Source organism: Lepidochelys kempii, chromosome 2, assembly GCF_965140265.1.
Source record: "Lepidochelys kempii isolate rLepKem1 chromosome 2, rLepKem1.hap2, whole genome shotgun sequence".
NCBI lineage: Eukaryota > Metazoa > Chordata > Testudines > Cheloniidae > Lepidochelys > Lepidochelys kempii.
In genome coordinates, this window is record NC_133257.1 from 92,549,724 (window position 1) to 92,569,974 (window position 20,251).

At 40.8% G+C, this 20,251-nt stretch overlaps 1 protein-coding gene across 2 annotated transcripts in view; it reads right to left on the reverse strand.

Annotated features, from left to right (window-relative positions):
• Window positions 1-7,267: 7,267 nt before the first annotated feature.
• Window positions 7,268-20,251, reverse strand: part of FAM210A (family with sequence similarity 210 member A) — a 31,469-nt gene continuing 18,485 nt past the window's right edge. For both annotated transcript variants that reach the window (XM_073331686.1, XM_073331685.1), the window contains 3 exons: window positions 14,162-14,653; window positions 11,091-11,202; window positions 7,268-8,400 (listed from right to left, as the gene is read on the reverse strand). In XM_073331686.1, the coding sequence (XP_073187787.1) occupies window positions 8,101-8,400; window positions 11,091-11,202; window positions 14,162-14,622 (873 nt within the window). In that variant the 5' untranslated portion in view covers window positions 14,623-14,653 and the 3' untranslated portion in view covers window positions 7,268-8,100. The remainder of the gene's footprint in view (window positions 8,401-11,090; window positions 11,203-14,161; window positions 14,654-20,251) is intronic.

Here is a 20,251-nt window from a genome sequence, read left to right on the forward strand (position 1 = left end):
CTCTCAGCATTGGGTCTCTTCAGTACCATTGCGCTATAAAATTATCTCTGCTCTATAAGTTTCCTTCCTTTCCTGTTCTCTTAGGAAGCAACTGCATAAATAAACTATGAAAAATCTTTCATTTATCTTCCTCTGGAATTCTTCGTGCCTGAAAAAAAGCAAAGAAACTTCATTTTCCCAAAATGACTCTGTGTTGCCTGTACATTTTTCTCCCCTATGATTGTCCAATCAACTCATCAGAATAAAAAACAAACTTAATGTTACAAACTGCCCTGCGGGCTTATGAAATCAAGATGTATTCTTTCTACTTAAAAGATCATCGTCATCAAAACAGCCAGATAACTGCCAGGGGATAATTATGATTCTGTAATTATTATTGTTGCTGACAGTAAATGATGTACGAGGAAGAATACAGCTTGATTTTCTAAGCTGAACCCCCCCAGAGGAGACACAGACAATCAGAAAACTTGTTTTGACTAGAACACTGAACAAACTTGACAGAGAAGTTACAAAAGGAAAAAACACTTGCATACTCTCTACCAAGCTGAAGGGGATTCTACTGCATTTAAAGGCTGCACCTCAGTGACCAATAATCTGGACAATGAAAAACGAAAAGTAAAAGGAATAGGCTTTTTTTGTTTTCTTTTAATAAAATACAAGGTTTTAAATACTTAAAAGTTCACACGATAACAAGCAAGAGCCTTTTATAAACTGGTTTTTAGCACCCTGTGCAAACATGACTGGCTTTCAGTGATGTAATACCAATTATATAATACTTATACACTGCCCTGCTCTGATTCTTCCCTCCTTAATACACTTTCTCTATGTAATACGCCTTCTCTATTGAGATGATCACTAAAATTATTGCTTCCTTGGTGAAGATGCATCAAAGGCTGGATTTTTTCCCCCAGCCACTGCTGGTGACTTGATAAACAATTTTTTTAATAGAGACAGAAGGGAGGACCCTCCAATGACATTCACATTCTTCGGTTGAACTGCCAAAATCACTTCCTGCTTTGGAACTCTAGCCTTAAGGGTTAGCCTCTGCTTAAGTGGGCTATCAAATGATGTGTTTGTAATGGTCTTGCACAAAGAAATGTTAGTTTAGGCATTTTAAAAACAAGATCAACTTGATTAAACATGAACCAGTGGGCTGCAACTTGTCAGGCTTTAACATCCCAATGGAGGCAAGCCTTTTGTTTTGTTTTTTCAAGGAATATTAATGTTTCCACCCTTCCTTACACTAAACACGCAATTAAAATCAGTTATCTGTTTTGAGGCTCCTGAGCTAAGGAGGCAGCTGCTAGGTGTCTGTACATGGGAGTCTGTTTCCTGTTTGTACTAGTTGGAAATATAGCTCATCAGAACCAATGCACCAGCTTGTAATATTGCCAATAATAATGAAACACCACTGAAACTGCATTTATGACATTATTTTTACAGTAGGTGTCTGAAAGAACGCAGGTACAGATGCTATAAAGTGATTTAAATAAGACCGCTCATCCGCCTGTGGCCAAAGAAAAGAGCACACAAAAATATAAAATACAGCATCAGTTCTTTAGCCCAAATAATATGGTCCCCATGTTCACTTTCAGGTTTCAATTGTAGGGAGATGAAATCAATGCCCATTTGAGAAGAAAGGAAGTTAATTTGGGTATAAAATAAGCAACAACAGCTACAGCAGCTGCACTGAGCTAGTGAAATAAATGAAAATGAAATGGGGCGGGGAGGGGAAGGAGGAGGAGAACACAAAACAGGAGAGCTATCAGCATTATCGTTTCAGTAGTTGGAAGCCAAAGAAAAAAGACCATCTGTACCAGTATTTTACTTAACCTTTTACCAGTTATGGTTAATCCCTTATAACTATTATCTGTAATCTGGATCTAGTAATTGCAATGTATTTTTCCTTCAGGGCCTCCAGAACATTTTACTGCAACTATTGTTTGCATTTTTTTGCTTAAGAGACACTGGCACCCTTCCTTTCCCAAGATTTATTATGTCTATTTAAGCCACTATGTCAGGCATGGTTGCTTTGCGTTAGACATCTCAATAAATGGCCTGCATTTCAGAAATGCTGAGCACCACTGAACTCTCACATTAGAAGCTTTGGAGTAGTAGATCTTCACTGCAGAGTTAATGCAAGTGTTTGGCACCTGGGTTCGCCTAATCTGGGTTTGAGCATCCACACTACAAAGCCATACTTGAGTTAATGTGTCTACCTGGTGCTGCATGCAGGTGGGTCACTAGGCCTTTGGGGTGTGTGTATAAAATGGTCACTTACCTGTATTGTAACTGTTGTTCTTTAAGCTGTGGGCGCAGATGAGTAGTCCACTCCAGTGTGTGTGTGCCCGAGCCAGAAACAGTTTCTGCTGCAGTAGCCATCAGGGCAGTGCACACACCATGCATCGCCTTGTGGCCCCTCCCAAGGGTCTATAAGGTAACACCGCCCTGTTTCCCCTCCCCCCAGCCCCTTCACACCAGCATGGCCTCCAATGTATTTGCAGAGGGGCTGGAGGGTGGGGTATTTGTGACATGTGGATGCAGATAAGTTACAGTACAGGTAAGTAACTGTTTTTTCTTTGAATGGATGCAGATGTCTATTGCATTCAGGTGAGTCACAAGCTGCATTGTAGGCAATGGGACTTGGAGGCTATTTAAAGAGTGACTGAAATATGACCTTGCCAAAGTTTGCATCGTCCCTTGAAGCTGTTCCATTCAGTCATCATTATACCACGGCATTATGGAGGGCCAAGTAGCAGCCCTGCAAATGTACAGGATAAGTACATCATTCAGAAAATCTATATACGTTGCTTGAGCGCTCTTCAAGGGTGCAGAAAGACATGGCAGAGGAGATGTATTGGCCAAACCATAAGCAGCAGTAACAAAAGATAGGATTCATCTGGAGCAGTGGTTCTAAATCCGTGGGCTGCTTGTGGACCAATCAGAACACAGCTGCAGCCCATGTGACATCCTCAGGGCCATACAGGTAGTATATGTATTGTGTGGATGCGGCCCACATAACAGAGGGAGCTGCATATGCGGCCCACAATGATAAATAGATTGAGAATCACTGATCTAGAGCCTGCCTGGCCCGTCAGCCTACCCGCATAAAATCAAGGAGGCTGGCTAAATTACTTAACCATGTCTACATGAACAGGCAAGGCCCTTCTTAATCCAAGGTATGTAAACACTCTTCTTGCTGACCAGCCTGCGCTTTCAGAAAGAACAGGGGTGGGTACATTGTCTGATTGAAGTGGAAGCCTGACACCACTTAATTTAAAAACTTTGGGTGAGGCCCCAAAGCTACCTTGTCCTTAAAAAACCCCCAAGATGTGATGACAATAGGAAAGGTCATTTTCTGAGAAAAAATATTACTAGGCGCAAGTAGCCAAAAAGTTCAACTGGATGGCCCATGAAAGCAGCTAACACTATTAAGCTCCCAAAGTGGAACTGATGCTTTTGCAGGTGGATACAGGTGAGTAGGTCCCTGGAGAAACACTGTTCTCTCATAAACAAGGGGGTGAATGGCAGAAATGGATGCCAGGTCACCCTTCAGGGAACCGAAGAAAAGGCCAGACAATTTCAGACACTGGAACTATTCCACCCTTGCTACTCACTCTCATAGGATGAGTCTCTTGAGCGGAAGCCCGAAGTAGAAAAATGCTTCCACTTACCTAAAGGTGGCCCTGGTTGATTAGCGTGGGCTGTTGGGGGCCTGGATGTAGGACCGACCCATGATGCTGTGAGAGCTGATCTGGGCGAGGCTGTAGAAGTTCCACTGAGAGGCTGCAAAGTTCTGACTAGCTTTGATGAAGCCCAGGTAATTAGAATAATCTTGGTGTGATCCTGCTTACTTTGAAGATGACTTGCAGGATCAATGGAATTAGGGAAAGGTATACTGTAGGCCTTATCTCCATTTCAATAGAAAGGCATTAGTCAATCAGCCAGCACTGAAGCCAAACAGTTCTTGTCTTTTGTAGCAAACAGGTCAACTGATGTGATGCCCCCCTACCAGGAAAATAGATCTCAAATTTTTCCAAAGTATTCTAGCATCTGTTTCACTAACACCATACAGGAAGGTAAAAATCACTTTCCTACACCTGTTCACTACTCCTCTACTTATGCATTCATGGATTTCATTAGTCCTGTTTGCCATAGCATAATTCTGGGTGCACACATTGTTGCTTGTCTACTATGACCTCTAGATCCAGTCACTGCTTTCCATGATAGTCTCTGCTCCCGCCATCCATTTAGCTTTTTAAAAAAGACATTGTTTGAACGTGCCTAGCTTACCACGTGCTCTAATGGCTCTGTCTGAGTGCCCTCGCCTTATCATTACTTACACTTCTTTTATCAGCAGTGCTTTTATATTTACTTCCAGCTCACTGACTACTACTGGCAGGCCTACTACCAAACCCGGTTGTATCCCACTAGAAACACTGTCAGTCACTATTGCTGCTTTATTGATGACTAATTTTGAGATAGATCAGCTAGCCAGTTCTTAATCCAGTGAATGTGCTTTGCAATGATAGTGTTATATCATTGCTGAGTCTGTTTTTCAAATGCATGAGTAGGAAGATAGCTGGCCTGCAGGTTTTTTTTTTTTTAAAGTACAAAATTATGACCAGCAATTACACTGTTCAAAGCTGTGAAAGGGAAAATTTAATTTTTAATAAAACAAAACGTGGCCATAGCACTTTATCCTGTGCCCCAAAGATCTAGAATCATAGAATATCAGGATTGGAAGGGAGCTCATCTAGTCCAACCCCCTGCTCAAAGCAGGCCTAATCCCCAACTAAATCATCCCAGCTAGGGCTTTGTCAAGCCTCACCTTAAAAACCTCTAAGGAAGGAGATTCCACCACCTCCCTAGGTAACGCATTCCAGTGCTTCCCCACCCTCCTTGTGAAAAAGTTTTTCCTAATAGCCAACCTAAACCTCCCCCATTGCAACTTGAGACCATTTCGCCTTGTTCTGGCATCTGCTATCACTGAGAACAGTCTAGACCCATCCTCTTTGGAACCCCCTTTCAGGTGACAGCACCTATCAAATTCCCCCCTCATTCTTCTCTTCTACAGACTAAATAATGCCAGTTCCCTCAGCCTCTCCTCATAAATCATGTGTTCCAGCCATCCCGCTGGACTCGTTCCAATTTTTTCACATCCTTTGTATGGGGCCCAAAACTGGACACTACTCCAGCTGAGGCCTCACCAATGCCGAATAGAGGGGAATGATCACATCCCTCGATCAGCTGCTGGCCATGTTCCTCACACAACCCCTGTGAGGTAGATACTATTTGATTACTGCATTGTCACCTTTATATAGCTGGTGAAGCCAAGATTAAGGGTTTTATCCTACACTCTTAATGGGCGCTTTGCCATTGACTACAACGGGGGCAAGATCAAGCCCTAATGGTATGTGTACACTGCAATGTAAGACTAAGGTCTTGGTGTTTGTAAGCCTGCCCTTGAGCATTCATACTGTGTACTGACCCTATGGTTAGAATTTCTGGACCCAGCTCCCCTTCCTACACTCAGCTGTCTACACTATGCAGAGCTGAGTCAAGCCAGCATACCTAGGCTTCCTAGCACCCTCCCCAGCTGTAGCCCCGCTAGCCATATTTGTGGTACATTGTGGGAAAACTTGACTGTCTAGCCCGTGGCACTTAGCTGGAAGTTGTCACAGCCCACCAACACCCGCTGCCAAGTCATCTTTTGGGTCTGCACATTTCCAGACCCTGAAGCCAGCAACATGGAGAAGACACCCTTTGAAGAACTTTGGCTTAGGCTGTCACACCTGTTTCAGGGAACAGGCAGCGCTTCCATGAAGCACTAGCAGACATTTCAGCAGTGTTTTCTGACCTACCAAAGGCACCCGTTGGATGAAGGGGATAATGATATAGGCATGGCAGACTCCAACTGGCTCATGCCGCTGGGGACAGCTACTGGTGGCCCCTATGTAGACTGCTCCTTCTGGAGCAGGGCCACAAGCACAGACTGGTGGGATCACATAGTCAAGCAGACATGGGATGACCAAAAATGACTTCGTAACTTTTGGTGATGAAAGTTACATCCCTGGAGCTTTTTGAGCCACTTACCCCAAGCTTCCAGTATCAACACATGCATGAGAGCCAACATGTCACTCCAGAAGCGGATTGCTATAACTCTCAGGAAATGTGCTACCCCAGACTGGTACAAGGCCACTCCTAACCAGGCTGGTGTTTGAAAAATCAACTGGTGGCAGAGGTTTGTCACAATCAGGTACCTGCTTTACCCACAGGTGGTGGACAAAAACAGTATCCCTGATGGAATTGCTGGTTTTGAGAATGGAGTTCCAAGCTGTACTGGGGCCACTGATGTGCCCACAGTTTGCCCTCCTCAAAGAGCACATAAGGACAAACTGCAAAGGGTCCTACTCCATTGTTATGTAGGCCCTTGTGGAACACAGAAGCTGATTTATGGACGACAATGTGGCCTGTCCTGGAAAAGTTCATGATACCTGGGTTTTCTGCCAGTTGGGAGTCTACCTTCATGGACAGGCTGGGACACTTGTCCCACCAAATAACATTGTCATAAATGGAGTTACTGTCCCCTCTGTTATTCTAGGGGACTCTGCTTTGCCCTGGCACAAGAAGGTTTAAATTACACTTTAAGCAGACATAGAACGTGGCTGAATGTGTTTGGCAGATTGAAATCATGACAGCACTGTTTACAGAACACTTATATTACCAGAACCATAAAACAAAGCAAAAGCGAACTGACATTGGATTAAACTAGAGCTGCTCTTTGCTCCTTGACCCCCAGTCAATCCTGCAACGTTGCTCTCTTTTCTTCTCCCCCTAAAAAACAAACCTTTGTGAAAGAAGTAGTGGAGGCCATCTTCTTGCTCCAAAGTGATACTTTTAACAGAAATAATGGAGAAGCCCACACCACACAGAAAAAATTCACTCCCCTCTCTTGCTTCGATATAGATTTTGGCCAAATGAGTCATGAAATGATGGTGCCTCGATAGTCAGATTTTATACAGTTGCAGCAACAGACCTGGTATGATGATCAGGAACAGTGCATAAACCCTTACTCCAATGAGCAATTTTAGGTTAATCTGAAACCAGAAGAGTGTGTAGGGGAACTCGTTTTAAGTGTCTGATAAGATTCCTGCTTATTTGTGTTATCAGTCCTAATGACATCCGTGAAAATTCTCAAGTAAGTGAGCAACATTTGGGCCCACCACTATATTTTTAAAAATTATCACTATATGCCATCAGTAGGTGCAGACTTATCTCCCTTTCATCTTTATTATTGCAAGCTAGTACAAAGCGGAACACCTTCAGTAAATTACAGCATAATTCTGGATGAAAATGAATCAGTTATGCTTTAGTCCATATGCAGTTACAGTCAGTACATTTTATTCAATCCTATAACATTCTCAATTGTAATTCAACTTTATATAAAAACAAAAGTATACATGGCTACTGTAATTAACTCATCTTACTATAATTTTCAGTTGAAAGGCTTTTGAAAGTTTAAAGACATTTTTTAAAACAAAGATCCAGATCCCCAACTTGCGTAAGCTGTTTTAACTCAACTGAAGCCAGTGTAGCTATGACATTTTACGCTAGCTAAGGATCTGGCCCATTAGTTCACTCACTTGCAGCATCAGTGGTAACGGTTTGCCTCAGAGTTGAAATGTCAGTGGTTAGAGAGAGATCACTGCATATATAATATATGACTGAAAAGGAGAGGACTCCTTTCTCTCAAAAAGAAATCTGTATTCCCAGGGAATGGAGGAACCAGTCTGACACAATGCTGGTTCCCAGCTGACGGCCAGAATAATATTATGGATCTTAGAGAAGCATCTCGACTTACAAAAAACTGACCACCACTGTTGCCATTGCACATATAAATTTTTAATACTCGATTCATTTTCTCTTTTTTTTCTTTTTAAAAGAACTTTAGCATTAAAGAATTTACAAAAATCTTTAATCCTTCCAACACTGATATTCTCCACCCAGCCAAATGAAAGCTCAGCAGAAAGTCCATATCCAGATGCTCCAAAGGGTTAAATTGCATAATGTTTTGCACAACCAAAGCTGAGCATTTTCTTATTCTTTTCTTTTTTTAAATGAAACTTTATCTTTGGTTTCTTGTATTTTTTCTGTTATCCTATCCTTTGTTTCTTCCATCTTCTCTGTTATTCTATCCTTTGTTTCTTCCATTTTTTCACTAATCATGTCCCTGGTTTCCTCCATTTTACCTGAGAGACGCTCTTTTGTTTCTTCCATTCTATCCTGTAGGTATTCCGTTACCGGAGGGGGCGTGGACATGTAGCCATGCTTACGAAGATACTTGACAGTAATGGATGTTCCTCCTAAAGTTACAGTGTATCTGGCAGGAGTTGCAATCTTAAAGGAAACCAAAAAAGTATCAAAATTATGTGTAAATGGGATTGGATATTCTTTACAAAATTTCTCCATTTTTGTAAAAAGCTTATATTGGTCAACTCCAACTTTTAAAAAAAGGAGCTCCAGTTATAAGGAAATAAATTAACCCATTCTGAAGGGAATTCTTCAGAAAGGCACTTTCTCTCTCACATACACACACTTTCATTTGAAGTATCCCAAGTATTACAGGTTTGAAGAGATATACCAATGAGGCATAACTGCATGCACCCCTGAGATGTATCACTTCTGGGATGAAATACAGCAGCTGTTTAACATCACAACCAGTTTGCCCAAGAAAGTCCATACCGGTACTTTGTTGGTGAAACTTGTTGGTCAGAGATGTGTTTTTTCACCCTCTGACAGAAAAGTTTTACTGACAAAAGTACCAGTGTAGACAAAGCTATAGTGAAAACAAGGTCTAAATGAACCCTCTGGATTGTGCTGTCTAATCTCTCATCCTTTATTGCTCCTTTTCTTCTCCTACCCAAATCTTTGTTCCCAGCTCTGATCTCCACATAATGATATATCATCATGAAATAAAAGTGGGAGGACAAATACTAATTCCTAATTCAGCGAGAGCTGAAGGTTTGGCAGCTCTTTAGCTACTTATAAATACTCTCTGAATCTGTCTCTCACTTTAAAATAATCTCACTTTGGTTAATTGCTCCTTACTGGAAAATACTAAACAATGCTATAAGACTTGACAGAAGCTTTGAAGGCCAGTCACTTTTACTACGGCTAGACACTGGTGTGGAATAAGACAGATAGGTTTTCTGTTTGGGCTTAAGAAGTCATAATTTATCTTGTTATTGACAGTCACTGCACCCAGTAACAAAAGAGCAAGTTCCTAAAAATATTTTAAATACCATTTAAACAAAACAAAAATAAAAGAAAGCAAATGGCAAGCAGCCACCAGGATGATCTGATAACCCAGCACGCAAAGTAGGACTGAAAGAATCTGTTTCATTACAAGAAAACACTCAAAACAAATATTTTAAAGGTGATGTAAGATTAAATGCCAATTCATTTTTCATAAAGTTTACAATAGCAAAGATAAGTTAGTACTGAACGTAAACTGTATTTTCTACTGTTTTCTAGCAACAAAGCAGAATCAGTCCTAGTCTGCATCAAACCAGGCCCCTGATTATGTATAATTAAAAGGGACTCCTGCTTACTAAATAGAATTATCAAACCAGTGGCAACTGTTTATAAAAATTGTTTAGAAAACCCCTTTAATACTTATACATTCTATACCACCTTCTGGGATTCTATGACATCTAGCCTCTAGTTAATAGTTAAATGAAACCGTCTTGTTAAAAAGGGTATTTACTTTACAGGGAAATATTAACCCAATATCCAAAAATGAAGAATACTGGGAGAACTTGGCAGTTACCCCACAACGTGAGCATCTACAGAGGAGGCAGGAAATGTAACGGGAAGGGATAAAGTTGGTCAAATTAATATTCTTTTCCAAAAAGCAAAGATCCTCAGAAAAGATTACTAGCACACAATTTTAGATTATAAATTATTTGGGGGCAGGAATTATCTTTTAAATATGTCTGCACAAGTGACTAGCAAAATGGGGCCTGGATGTGGTTGGCCTCAAGACACCACCACCTGATGTTAAATAATAAGTCAACTCTGAGTAGGTACAGGGCCAGATTTTCATAATGTCACCTGCATTTATGGACCTAGATAGGAGATGAGTATTTTTTAAAACATGGCCCTTAAATTTACATCAGACTTGATCCTACTGCCCTCCATTTCAATGGAAGCAGGATTGGACTCAATGCAAGAAATGTACATATACTTGGCACAGCCAAATCTCCGGACAATAGTACACATATATACTATATACCAATCCAAGAATAGGTTGTGTTTATTATAAAATCTTTATATTTTAAATGCATACATCCATTGACTTTCTATAGGCACCAGTATACTAAACTGTTTAAATGGGCAAGTGTCTGTGCCTTTACTTCATCACCACTTTACTCAGGATAAAAGTTAGATACATAACTAGTAAAGCGCATTAAAACAATCAGATATATGCACAACAAAAGGACAACGTATCACAAATAAAGATGTTAATACTTAGCTCTTGTACAATACTTTACACGTTCAAAGCACCGTAGTGCTTTGTTCAAAGCAAACAGATTTTGGATATTTTATTCTGGGTTTAGATCTACATAATCTGATCTTTAAGTACTGTATTAGGACAATTGGACAATTAAATCCCAACTAAGTCAGTGACGAAAGCATAAGTACTAAACGAAAACATTCAGTAGAAAAAAAAATTGCACTGTCACCTGAAGAACTCAAAGCATTTAAACTGTCATGCTCTGGCTGTGTGAGTTACGTACAGGGAAAACAGAGGTATTACATTGGATTGTCACCACTTCTAGGGAACACCAAACAGCCATTCAACAACAAAAAATACCAGTTTAGGAATATTTTCTTGCGATGCAAAGGTGCTTAAAAGCACTATGATGACCCTTTTAACCTGAGTAATGTGAATATTTAGGTTTAAAACTTTCATTTTAAAAAGTCTAAACCATTAAGAGGGAGAACAGCGCTAATTTTTTCTGATCTAATAGAATTATTTAGACCACTGGGCGACGTCAGAACCAATTAACTATAATGGTACCTACCTTATACATTGCATATGCAGTTAATGCATATCCACTCTGAGAGTTTTTCAGAATGCTTACAATGCTTTCTGGTATGCCAATGAACTCTAGGAAAGGAACGACATTCACTCCTCTATCAAAGAAAAAAAGATATACATAAAAATGGGAAGATGTTTGAAAGGATCATTAAAACTTGTAAATTGTACTAAAAAAATCATTTCTCTTCATTATTAGATTTAATGGTAAAAAGTTATATTTCAAAATGGTAGTTTCATTCAGCAAAGCATTTCTTAATCTAAGCAACATGCTCGTTTTTAAATAGATTTTCTGGTATGTTTGTATAACATGTAAACAAACAAGATTTTTACATTATTTGAAGAAATGAAAGTAATAAATTAGACCTGATGGTTTGAGATACTGCTTAATCAAACTGCTTCTGTCCCTATTTAGTATATTTGGAGGTAAGTAGATACACTGGTGCAAAGACAAAAAGTCATATTGATATAAACTGTGAAGGCTCTGTTCGTATGAGAACTGAGAACCAGCTTCAATCTAAGTGCTGGTCTTCACTAAGTGCCGGTCATCACAATCGATGCAGCAGGGATCAATTTAGCGGGTCGAGTGAAGACCTACTAAATCGATGGCAGAATGCTCTCTAGTCGACTCGGGTACTCCAGCTCTCCAAGAAGAGTAAGGGAAGTCGACCAGAGAGCGTCTCCCATCGACGCAGTGCAGTGAAGACACCGGGGTAAGTCGACCTAAGCTATGTTGACTCCAGCTACGTTTTCACGTAGCTGGAGTAGCGTAACTTAGGTCAACTTACCCCACAGTGAAGACAAGCCTTAAGAGATGGAGACAGAGAACACAATATACTTGTTTGTTTTAAGATTAATTTGCAGCCTACCCCCATAACGAGGTATCTTGGTTCCAGTCCCTCACATTTCCTCTCCAGAGGCATTAAACCAGTGGTGGGCAAGACATTTTGCTGACGTTGACTATCTGCAGGCACGGCCCCCTGCAGTTCCCAATGGCCACGGTTCGCCGTTCCCAGCCAATGGGAGTATATGCAATTAATTATACAAGAAATGGATTCTCCGATATTTAGAACTATTGTTCTAACATTTAGTTTTGCCAGCGTCACTGAAAGCCTTAAGATTACCTGTACAGGATGTTCTATAAGTAGTATGCTATCGTAGTCAGCAAAATTTTCAACTTCTCTAAACTATTTTAGCGTTTTAGTCCTTATGCTGTGCATTATCAGTATCAGAAGGAATAAATACAGTACTGGAAATAGTGTGTTACCAAACTCTTGCTCTGTAAAAGAAAGTGGCTTTTTTCAGCGTTAAACATTAAAATGTTAACTACTAAGTATTAGAAGACTCAGATTAGAAAACTAAGATGGGCCTAAATATGTTGACACTGCCCCTTTTAAATTTGTTGATAAATAACTTCAGACTTGAATAATTTAGCCCTATGCAACTATTATTCATGATCCAACTTACTTTTCACCTCAAGAATGTTCTGCTTTTCTAGTATGATATACTGAGGCTCTGCTTCTCACTAGTTTCTAATTAAATGTTTTCATCTGTGTCCATTTGTCAAACGTTTGTTTTAACTGCTAACTAAAGACTCAGACAAACTAGCTACACTGTACTCAGTCTAAAATGTCTGGATGTGAGCATCAACTTAGATCCATCCAAAGCAAAATATTTTAATAGCTTGGGACCTTTATTACTCTGAGATGGGCTAAATTTAGAATGACATTTGGATCTATAGCTCCTAGAAAGGGCAATTATGCCAGCTGGTTAGAGAAACTAAAACAAACACTTGTGTCATAATGCATTCTGATGTCAAAGGCCCATCCTTCCAGCCACAAACTATCATTGTTTCATGTCTTCTATTATTAAATATGCAACATGCACAGTCCAGAGATAAACAATTACTCAAATTCAACAAAAGTCACAGACTAATAAAACCTCCCTCTAATCTAAACTGATCTTGTAGCTGACATGAATATTGCTTATTCCAGTCAAGGTGAGTTTCCAAAACAGAAACACACCATTGTAAGTCTTTGGGATCCAGCAATTTCACATTAGATCTAGTGTGGCTAGACGAGAGTAGATGTTGTGGAGCGTTGATACATTAGTTTTATTACAAGATGTACAAATACTAACAAGAAAAACAGAAAAAGCAGGATGATTGATGGTATCCAGAGCTCATATGCAAACATGTATGTATGTCTGGCAGTCTGTTCAAATGATGTCCAGACCTGAAATAGCACGGGCATTGCAAATAAGGACTGGAGTGTATTAGTAAGTGCTGCATACTCCATGCACACCTGACACTCCCAGTGCTTTTGTGAGGGTCCAAAAAAGAAAAGAATTAGTTTAAATAAAACCCCAGAAACAAAGCGTCACCATACTATACATTTTCATCCACCACATTGTTTTGGAGAAGTATGGGGAGAGAGATGATAACTAATCTCAGTGATAAAACTAGTTTCTTGGGAGGAATAGAAGCAAATGACACATTTTCTTAAGTTTCTACTAATGGGTCTAACCTAGACCACCAAACACGTGGTGAAACTGGAAGTTTTGGTTCCCAGTTCCTACTGGAGGATGGAAGATAAAGAAGATAGTAAAGGATCAAAGAATTCTTCAAAGGCTTTGTGTCCCTCTCACAAAAAGCTTCTGAACACAAAGATGGGGGGTGGGAGGGAACTATATTTAAAAGGTAACATGTGAAATGGCTGGCTTTGTGGCTTAGCAGACAGCGCAACCATACAGGGAGACCTGGGGTGGAGCAGGGGGTTGAGCACCCCCTGCGCCCGGAGAAAGCCGGGACCTATGATGTGTGCATTGTTTTATTTTGGTGACAATTACATTCCTTCCAAATGAAGATAAAGTATTTGGTATAGACAGACTTTCATTAACAATCTTGGGCTTTAGTACTAAAGACATGGAGTCTCCTTTTGCTGATGGAGTAAGTTGGGTAATTTCTGACACATAATAAGATCCATATTGCAGATGGTCTTATATATATTTGTCTCAGATTCACAGCAATAATGATCTTGTAACAAATCAGTAACTTACTTCATGGCTGCGTAGTAAAAGGATCCAAACCATACACTGGAAGTCAACAGATGCACTGGAATCATAACTTTTCCATACTGTTTAAAAGTTCTCTTGAACCTCTGAAAGAGACTAATTGATTTGTCTTGTAATGGATCAGGCTCTAAAGAACTTGATTCTACAGGGGTCCCCTGGGGTATATCACTAGCTGGTTTCAAAGGGTTTTCTTCCTTTTGTTCTTTGTGGTGAGTGCCTTCTGGTTGGGATGAAAATACATCCAATGACTTTCCTTCCTTTGAGAGATACAGTGTAGCAGATGCATGGAGACACTGTTTTTCAGGGCCCAATGCCAAAACCACTTTGCATCCAGTCTGAGGCAAGACTGGTTTCCCATTTAAGTGTTGAAGGAAACCAGTGCGATGTGGTACCAAACATGTCCGATGTGCCAGCTGAAACACAGTCTGTATTAAATTCCTTTGCATTCTGATGACTGATGAGAGCTTGCTACAGTTCCTAGGGAAAGCAAACAAGAAAAAAGTTGATTTCTCTAAATTAAGAATGGCCATAATAATGGTATTTCAAAAGATTAATCTGCAACTTCTTCAATGTGACTTTAAAATCTGAGGATACTTTCAAGGGTTAGAAGAATAAAAAAGTATCATACTTAAGTGGATAGCAACTAAAGCGGTTTCCTTCTTTACTCAAGAAACTGAAAAGTTTTGCAGTTATTACCCAAATCATCTTAATGCTCATGTATTTAATATTCTGAAAAAAGTGTGCTGTTAAATTATCTTCCTCACACTGAAAATGCTCATTCTAATGCTTTATGTGTAACAGAGTGATCCTTTTAGCTGACATAAATATATCACAGCCTCACTGATTTGCTCTAATGACTGTATGGCGCGCTTTATTAGAATGAGGAAAACCATTAATACTATAGTGATACTGGATCAAATAATGTATTGATAATGGAGTTTAGTTTTAATGATCTACATTACTTTGTACTAAAATAGTAAAAATTATTTTTTGTTTTTTGTTAAACCAATGACATTTTCGTAATTCCAGACCTAACAATGGAATGCTGCTGTTGAATCTGTGCTGAGAAGTGGTGTGTGTCACTGTTGGATTTCAATTAACATGATGAAGTATTAGTAGTTACACTGTAATTCAGAATTTTTCGAACTATATATAACCCAGATGAACTTTGCATTTTAAATGCCTAGTGAGTATTTCTGAAAGTTCAGTAAGACCAGCTGACAGCTCACACACACTCACACACAAAACAAACACGAAGATAATTTCAAATAGTACACATAGATTCCAATGTCATGTTATTCACAAAAATTGCAAGTTTTAGGGCAATAAGTGAAATTTTAACTATTTCCTTTCATTTACATAATGTAGCACGTTATAGCCCAGCTGAATGGGGACCTCTACCTTAATTTTACTCAGGTTAATGCTGGTTAAGTCAGTTGCTGCTCCACTTACCTTTCAAATCTGCCACTGATAGCACTTAGAATTTTAAATCCCATGAACAGTCTCAACCCACATTAGAAAACCAGTGGCATTTAATTGTACATCGCTGTCTCCATTTAGATTTGACTTGTTTAAAAAACAAACAAAAACAAAAAAACCCACCCAACTTTGGCTGTATTCTGTATTTGGTAGTTGAGGTGCAAAGTTAACATTTTTTAGCTTGCTAAGAAAGACTTCATGATGTAAATGGAAGACTTGGTAGCACACAAAAAATTGGGCATGGGCCTTTTGCTACTGTATGGGTGTATAATAGAATGAAAGACTTGGAAGGTTCTTGACCCTAGAAATACAATTCTTGTGTACACTAAAGACTCTGATGAATAGAGAATCAGGGAAACAGACATTACAAGACTGCAATTTAAGAGGGGAAAGGATTTTTCATCAATCTGAGGGTTGTCTACACAGGAACGGTTTACTCAGGAGACACACTTATTCTGGTACAAGAGTGGCTTTTTTCAGTAGGGAGTTTAAAGTTTATCCCAAGTGACATAAGTTAAACTTTAAAAAAAAAAAAAAAAAAAAGGCATTCATATTGGAATACTGTCTACATGTTTTCTCACCTTTTGCAGTATACACAGGTATAATTAAACCAAAAGAGTAAGTCCACACTGCTTTGTCTAAAGAAGCTGTGACTTCCCTGTGTGAATCATAGCATCCACAAAACACTGTGCTTTTCCTTAAAAAGTGCACAGCATTCTGGGCAGGTATCCCAAGAACGTTCTGCTGCTAATATCAAACCATTATACGTTGTTTCTCCTGGTGGATTATGGGATACCTTCTGAAATTCTGGGCCGTCAGGTCAAACTCCTATGATTCCTTCCATAATTTTGCAAAATTCATTTGCTTATCGCTAGCCAATACCATTTTCAAAACTGTTGGTTTCAAACAAATTTTATTAACTGCTCTCAGGCAGCGTGGAGGAAGCACTACTGAGCACCATGATCTTGACCATCCTACATACAGACAGGATGCTCCCGATATACTGGCCAACATTCAGGTCTGTGGCAAAACAGACAGACCACCACCACAATACTGTACAGAAACAGCTATTGGAGGAGGCCGACGATGAAATTGGGCAGTTATTTCTAAGTATTTTCTTAGGCTGGTGTCACAGAGTAGAGTGCCACTTCTGGGTTCAGCTAATGAGCACTAACTGGTATGACAGGACACTGCTGCGGAGCTAGGATGTTTGACTGCAGAACTTCAGGATATGGAAGGCTGCTCTCTTGGAAAATTGTGCAAAGCTCGTCCTAGAGTTGCAGTGGTGAAATACCAATGAGGCCCACTCAGCGTGCAGAAGCATGCGGTCATTGCCATTGGGAAGCTTGCAATGCCCAGCTGCTACCAGTCAGTAACTAACCAGTCTAGTTGGTAAATCCACTTTCAGGTTTGTTGGTCATGGCGGTACACATTGTTGGCTGCGAGGGTGTTGCTGTCCTGGGTCATTAAGCTTGGCAATGCACAGGAGGTTAGTGATGACTTTTGAACCTTTGGGGATCCCAAATTATATAGAAGTCATTGATGGACCCATGCATCCCTGATGCCAGGATATGTAGAAATTCACCTCTGGTTTAGGCAATGAAAAAATGGAACTTTTGCTCCCAAAACTACTATAAACACATATGGTGTCAGGGTTGTCTGGGAGAATTGGCTTACTTTCTGCTTCTCTGGCTTATCAAGCCTTTTGCTAAAACACATGGTGTGACAGGTTGGATCACAGAAACCCCCCTGGCGCTGCCAACTGAGGTGCCAAGACTACTTCTGCCCCTGCTTTCCCTGCCAGCTTGGGACTCCAGAGCCCTGCCTTGTGCCAGACACGCTTGCAGGCCACAAACACAGACCCAGGTCTGAACCATGTCCCATAAACTTCAAGCTTAACTGAAAGCACCTTAAGAAGCGTTCCTTTCTTTAACGCTCAGCTGCTCAACTCCCAATGGGGTCCAAACCCCAAATAAATCCGTTTTGCCCTGTATATGAGTTTATTCTGTATAAGCTTTAAATTGTTCGCCCTCTATAACACTGATAGAGAGAGATGCACAGCTATTTGTCCCCCCAGGTATTAATACATACCTGGGTTAAATAATAAGTAAAAAGTGATTTTATTAAATACAGAAAGTAGGATTTAAGTGATTCCAAGTAGTAACAGTCAGAACAAAGTGAATTACCAAGCAAAATAAAATGGAACACGCAAGTCTAAGCCTAATACAGTAATAAAACTGAACACAGATAAAATTTCACCCTCAGAGATCTTTCGATAAGTTCCTTTCACAGACTGGATGCCTTCCTAGTCTGGGCACAATCCTTTCCCCTAGTACAGCCCTTGTTCCAGCTCTAATGGAAGCTAGGGGACTTCTCATGACTGCAGCCCCCTTTGTTCTGTTCCACCCCCTTATATATCTTTTGCATAAGGCGGGAATTCTTTGTCCCTCTCTTGGTTTCCACCCCTCCTTTTAAATGGAAACCAAGAGAGTGACAAAGAATTCCCACCTTATGAATTCCCATCCTCAGTCAATTGTCCTGGCTGATGGGAGCCATCAAAATTCCAAACCACCATTAATGGCCCACACTTTGCATAATTACAATAGGCCCTCAGATTTCATATTTCTAGTTTCAAATACAAGAATGATACATACAAATAGGATGACCACACTCAGTAGATCGGGGGTCCCCAACATGGCGCCCACTGGGGCAGTTGTGTGCGCCCGCAGGACACCACGCCACCGAAATGCCGCCGCTGAGCGCAGCCAGTGGAGAACCGCCCACTGAAATGCCACCGAGAAGCACTGCTGTTTCTCAGTGGCGTTGCGGCGGTGACGCTTCCTTCTGCTGCCACTTCTCGGCGGCATTTCAGCGGCGGGGTGTCTGGGAATAGTATTGTGCTATTCCCGCAGAAAGGTTGGGGACCACTGCAGTAGATTATAAGTTTTGTAATGATACCTTACAAGAGGCCTTTTGCATGAAGCACATTCTAATTACATTATATTCACACTCATTAGCATATTTTCCTAAAATCATATAGAGTGCAACGTCACACATGGATAGGAGAAAGAACTGTTTAACTATAACCTGAGTAGCTGCAGAATGACTACGGAGCATTTGGAAGAATGAAAGGTTAACATATCTCATGACAAGGCCTGGGCTTCTGAGATATCTGTCTTGTTTCATAGGTGCTTCTGTGTTTTCCAAATCTGAGAGCAAGGAAGAGAGCCTCATCAATGTGTGGGAAGTGAAGAGACTTCTGAGAGGTTATGACCAGCTAGAGAGGACGCCTCTATCCAATTCCCCCATGTGAGACAGGAAATCACTGTGCATGTACTTAGACCGCATGGTAGAGAGAAGGAAAATGAAAGTAATGTAATTTAATAAATGAAGTGTATACAATGTAGCATAGACTCTGAATTGATTTTATTAGGAACTGATGGTAGAGAAAGTTGTGTCTAAGTGAATTTTTCAACGTAGGGCAACTTAAAACATGAATAATTTGATTGGCGGGGGTGGAACGGGTTGGAAGGACCAAGTGTAAACTTAAAAAAAAAAAAAAAAAAGGTTACTCACCTTCTTGTAACTGTTGTTCTTTGAGATGTGCTCATATCCATTCCAATTAGGTGTGCGCACGCTGTGCACACAGTTCGCTGGAAGGGTTTTCCCCTAGCAGCATGGGTCAGCTCTGAAGCCCCCTGGAGTTGCGCCCTCAGGGCGCTGCATATAGGGCCCTGACGACCCGCCGCCTCTCCAGTTCCTTCTTGCCGGATACTCCGACAGAAGGGAAGGCGGGTGGGTTTGGACTGGATATGAGCAACACGTCTTGAAGAACAAGATTTAAGAGAAGGCGAGTAACCGTTTTTCTTCTTCGAGTGCTTGCTCATATCGATTCCAATTAGTTGACTCCCAAGCCTTACCAGGAGGTGGGATCGGAGTTTATGGAATCACTGATTGAAGCTCAGCCCTGCCTAACACTGCATCATCCCTGGAGTACTGGCTTAATATGAAGTGAAGGTGTGGACCAAAGACCGCGTAGGTGCTCTACATATCTCCTGGATTGGTACCTGGGCCAGAAAGGCCACCAAAGAAACCTGAGCTCTAGTGGAGTGTGCAGTCAGAGTGGGGGCAGGGACCTTAGTGAGGTAGTAGCAAACTCAGATACAGGATGTGATCCACGACGATATCCTTTGTGTGGACACTGGGAGGCCTTTCATCCTGTCCGCCACAGGAACAAACAGCTGGTTCGACTTACGGAATGGTTTAGTTTGTTCATTGTAAAAAGCCAATGCATGGCGCACATCCAGGAAATGGAGCCCCTGCTCGTGGCTATTGGCATGGGGTTTCAGGAAAAAGACCTGAAGGAATATATCTTGATTGGCATGGAAACTCAAGACCAGCCTCGGAAGGAACACCGGGTGGGGTCACAGTTGCACCTTATCTTTGTAGAAAATGGTATACAGAGGGTCGGATGTGAGAGCCTTGAGCTTGGACGCCCTTCTGGCTGATGTTATTGCAACCAAAAAGGCCACCCTGTAGGAAAGGTAGAGGACTGAGCACATAGCTAGGGGGTCCCATCAGCCTTGAGAGTACCAA